Source organism: Mytilus edulis, chromosome 9, assembly GCF_963676685.1.
Source record: "Mytilus edulis chromosome 9, xbMytEdul2.2, whole genome shotgun sequence".
Classification (NCBI taxonomy): Eukaryota; Metazoa; Mollusca; class Bivalvia; order Mytilida; family Mytilidae; genus Mytilus; species Mytilus edulis.
The window spans coordinates 71,403,232-71,408,439 of record NC_092352.1 but is presented as its reverse complement, the minus strand read 5'-3'; the positions used below and the strand labels follow the sequence as shown (position 1 = coordinate 71,408,439).

The following is a 5,208-nucleotide window of genomic DNA, read 5'->3' as shown; positions in this document are numbered from 1 at the left end:
TTTGTTGTTAATTTCCCCATATTTACAGAGAGATAAAGTTAAACTTTGTTATAGCTCTATACCCTCAATGTATTCTTCTTCATTTACATTGTGTATTATATCAGAATCCCTTGATTATATTAGGATTTGTCCTATTGCATTTTTTTCTAATAGACAATAAACTATATGGTAAATTGTACAAGACAAATTTCAAGCTCGGAATAAAATCCTATAATAGATTAGTTTTTAATATGTATATCATTCAAAATTAGAATTTTTCGTGAAAATAAAACTTTTATTTCGAGCTGAAAATTTGAATGTACTTCAAACAATACGGTTCAAATACTCGCAACATTGATAACAGTGAAACTGACAACAGTGTAAATGGTTGTAATAATGTCGATTTCATCACTCATTAATGGGTATTTATTATCTTTCTAACATGGTCACGACAAACAAATGAGACATGAATGAAATTATATATTTATTTATTTTCAATTAAATTGAAAATGTCATTAATATTAACAATTTTAAATTACAAAATAGTTGGATTTCCCCGATAACAAATAGACAAAAATGGAATGTACTAGTATTGTAGTATTGTCTTTAAAACGACATGATAAATTCACACTTGTAAAAATAAGATTTGTAATAAAATCTGTTAAACCGTGAAAAAGTACAACTTCGTTATCAAATTCATTTACCTTTAAGCAAATAAAACATCTTTTGAACTTCTGGTTTTTGTAATGATGTACAAATTTGATAGATCTCAATCATAATTATGTAATAAATTACAACTTACTACGAAAAAAAAAAGATGATTTTGATAAAATATTATGTAAAGATAATTCAAAAATAATGAAATGTTATTTGCATAGCAATTTTATAAATGTTTACAAAAATAATTTCCTATATACAAAATAGAAATAATTTATAATTAGGAAGCACAAATATATCACAAGTTCCAAGATACGAAATCTCGTCAAAACACAACAAAGCACAGTTTGTAAAACGTTCATTTCACAGTCAAATTCACGGGAACATTTCATAGGCGAATCCGTCAGAAGTGTCTGAGTATTCTGTTGGACTTCCAGGCTGCGGTCTTTGATACATAGAATTCCAATTACATGATTGTCCATAATTAGTAAATCCGAGAGACGGATGCGCCATGTTTTTCACAATATGTCCATTTGGTAAATTTTGATGCGAGGCAAACACTGGCGACGATGAAGAAATAGGTGAAAATGTTTCTGAGTATGTTACAGGTATATCTCCATTTAAGGTAACACGTGAGGTAGTTGTTACTGCATAAATATCATGCTGCTGACCCTGGAAATAACTGTCTTGTACACTTGGCACTGGTGACGGGGTCTGACATGTGAATTGTTCCGCTTTACACAGAAAAGAAGATTCCTGTGTTATAGCACTATTTGTGATATTGTCTCTTGAAGTCACTTGCTCGATTTCAGACACGGCAACAGAAGTTTGTGGAGTTTTTTCAACCATTTCCAAAGTCTGTGATAACATCCATATGTAGTTGTGTGCCATTCGGAGTGTTTCTATCTTTGTAAGTTTGTTTTCCCCAGACGTGACAGGTAATATTTCTCGAAGAGTCTCCAAAGCATCGTTAAGTCCGTGCATACGGCTACGTTCTCTGTCATTAGCTTTTGATCTGCGGGTTTTCTTGATCTTCTCTACAAGAGCTGGGCTCCTATCTCGTCGACGAGACTTGTTGTATCGTTTCCTCTTTGGGGGATTTTCAGCTGCTGATAAATCAGGTTTAGGTAGTCCTTTTGTTTTAGTGTCTGGAGAAACATTATTAAAGTTTATCTTTTCTACAGTTGATGCTGCGCTGAATACGTCGTCATTTTCAAAATCGTATTCCGATAAACTATCAGCTCTGGAAATTGACGACTGTGACGAATATGGATAAGCAGTACAAGGACTGCTGACGCTACTTGTTGCTGGAGACAGCGAATAGCTGGAATCAAACTCCGACTTCATGTTTGATTTAAAGTTTAAATAAAATAAAAGTAACTTAATACTGTCGCTATGATCGATAGATGAAGAATGTGACTTCTGTTTGACCGAGCAGGTCTTTTATATAAAAATTTGATCAAACGGTCGCACGACAGGTATTCTCATGCAAATGAGTTGATCAATGACACTTGACTCGTGGGGCGTAGAGATTATGAGATCATCCAATCAAAACTAACGATCGTGCCGTAGGTCACGTGCCGGAGTTCTCAATTATCCAAACATGGAAATTACTTGTAAAAACAGCCCAATACTGATTAACTGAAATAAGGTGAAAAAACACTTTCTCGTGTCGTTAAAATCTTCAAAGAGTTTTTCACCTAAATAAATAACGGCACGAGTAGGGTTGAGAAATCTTAAATAAACAGACGCCGAGATTATTTTTAACAAACATACTTGTAATTTAATTTTTACACTTTAAGAAAACTAAACTTTGAATAAAGAATATACCGACAAATTTTGACAGATGGAGCACAATTTTATGGAGTTTTGTTTTTAAAGTAAACAAAAGAATTCTCTGCTATGATTGAATTTTATTGAAAACAATTTATATTAATTTATTGTGCTTTTTATCTTATATTCTCTTCAATAATTGAATTAACTTTTCAATATTGTACCTAGTGTACTTTATTATACAAATTTCATTTTAGTATTAAAATAAGATTCATATCCTAGAATAAAACGAAAATTAAGTGATTAAACTAGTGAACTAAAATTTTAAAGATTCCACATTTTTGTTATTTTTAACATGCAAACTTAAAACTTAAAAGACGAAATGGATAAATATTACATTACACACGATATTTAAGTTTGATATATACAAAAAAATAAAGAAAAAAATTAATAATATTCTAAATCCGTAGGTTTAGTTTTGTCGCAAAAGTTTTTTTGGAAAATATTTATTTATCTTAAACGATACTATTTCTTGTAAATTTACCTGATACCTTTCTTTAAAACGCAATACTTTAATAGCGATAACCATGTTGATATCAGATGATGTCAATAATACTATTTTTTTTTATCTTTAATTGTTTATTTCTGTTGGTAAAACTTCAATGAATAATATGCCTAACCATTTATAGCTACTCAATTTTAAGAATGAATAAGCTCAAAGCTACCTATATGATATAGGGCGATGATATACCAATTTAAATAAAAATGACGGAATATCAACAGAACAGGTATAGGATGATTAATTGGACAAAAAGAAGCTGAAACATACAATTTATAGGAATCCCCTAACATAAAAAATGGATTGTTGCTATATTTAGTTTCATTAATCTAATCACTTACTGTCGTGAAATTGATATAACGAGTACATGATTTTGGTACAAATATATTTTTTGTGTTTTAGTGTAATGTATAATATAAAGGTGTAACATAAAAAGAATCTAGAATTTACGTACATTAATTATTAACGGATGGAGAAATAGTGGTTATGAAACTAATCAAATTGATTTCATTAGTGTCATTTTTGGGACTCGATAGGGGTATGAGAGTACAAATAAATTTTGCCAGCTTTCCATAACCAATAATTTGAATAAATCGGGATTTATACAGTTTAATTGTTTTATTTATTTTCTCTTTTTCGTATTCCTATAAAAAATAAGCTTAAAATGCAAAAAGAGGCCATCCGAACAGGAACTCCGTGCTGCACTGATCCCCGACAGAAACAGCAAAGGCAACCGGAATATTAGGCCTTGGTGTGAAAATTGTTGCCCTTCGACTTATATCATTGAATTTCTTTTCCATCTCATGAATCGAAGATGTACCATAGTTTAATCGTTTTCCTTATTATGTTTGAAATTCTGGCAATGGAACGTTATGTATTTGAGAGAAAGAAAAAGGAGGGCACATTGTATTTCAAATCGATGATTGCATCATGAATGTTTGGTACGAAACACAAATTGACTGTACCTTTTTTCTCACATTTCAATCCATAAGATCTAGGGTGCCTTTTTGTCGCATTCAGTATAGTTCATATAAACCTTGCTGACAAAGCAATTAAATCACAGTACTTTTGGAATCAAAAAGTCATATAGAAACTCGCTCAAAAGAAAATAATCAAATCCCGTCATATTAGTGTCAATTACTTGTAATAATGTCATTAATTATCTGCCAATAATTAATTTATCAATACACAAATATTTTAAATCTTTGAAACACCCATGCATCCAATGTTTAGTAAAGTTCCATGTGCTGTTAATATTGATCGTTTAAAGAAACGAAAACTTTCACCAAATTTAGCCATTTTCTTACTAAAAAAAAGCCTTGAATCTTTATATTTTAAAAACTCTCCTTTTGGCCGAGCTTTATGTGTGTCATATTTCTTAACATTCAACGCATTTATCTCCAAAACTCAAGTTCCCAAGTAAATCATCTTGTATCGTTGCGTCGTAGTTCATGGACGAATACTACAGTATCAACTTTTTAAAATATCTCCCATGTTTCGGGTTGCAGGGCTGACATACAAACAACCACTAAATTGATGCAACTGTCTTACAAGTGGGAGATTTAGCACTATAAAACCAGGTTCAATCCACTATTTTCTACATGAAAATGCCTGTACCAAATCAGGAATATGACAGTTGTTGTCAATTCGTTTGATGTGTTTTATTTGATTTTGCTATTTGATTAGGGACTTTCCGTTTGAATTTTCCTAGGAAGTTCAGTATTTTTGTGATTTTAATTTTAAAGTTAAGATATCCAATCGTTGTACTCATTTATCGTAGGACATGTATAGAAAAATCAGTCCGTTCGGAACAAATTTTACCTTGTGCAGCTTTATCGGCATATACGGGCCCAGAAGTCCTTCGCCGCCGAAAGGTTTGTTTCAAAATATGCAATAAGTAAATTTGAATTCAAGATCATTCAGAGCAAGGCATACCCTTGAATTTTATTTTGTTTTTATGCATATATATAGGTTAAAAATATTTCGAAATGAATCTTAATTAAATACCAAATTTAGCTTACTAAACTATTTTCTACAAGTCTGTACATAGCATTTTCAATTCGAAGTACATAAAATGTCTTTTGGCTAGAAAATAAAAAAGGAAGACCAGCATGTTTTGTCAGCCCTTTATGAAACGAATAAATTGTCCCTTTAACTTTTATACGCTGCCAATGAACATATTGCATAGCTGAATTTCATAGGTGTAAGAATTTTCATTTGGGCCCGCGCACGAGTTTATG

General features: G+C 31.2%; 1 protein-coding gene across 1 annotated transcript; it reads right to left on the bottom strand.

Moving 5' to 3' along the window:
• Positions 1-460: 460 nt before the first annotated feature.
• On the bottom strand, positions 461-2,023 carry LOC139490421 (neurogenic differentiation factor 6-A-like). Its single transcript, XM_071277219.1, has one exon. The coding sequence runs from the start codon at positions 1,981-1,983 to the stop codon at positions 1,012-1,014; it is 972 nt and encodes a 323-aa protein (XP_071133320.1). The 5' UTR covers positions 1,984-2,023; the 3' UTR covers positions 461-1,011.
• Positions 2,024-5,208: the final 3,185 nt, after the last annotated feature.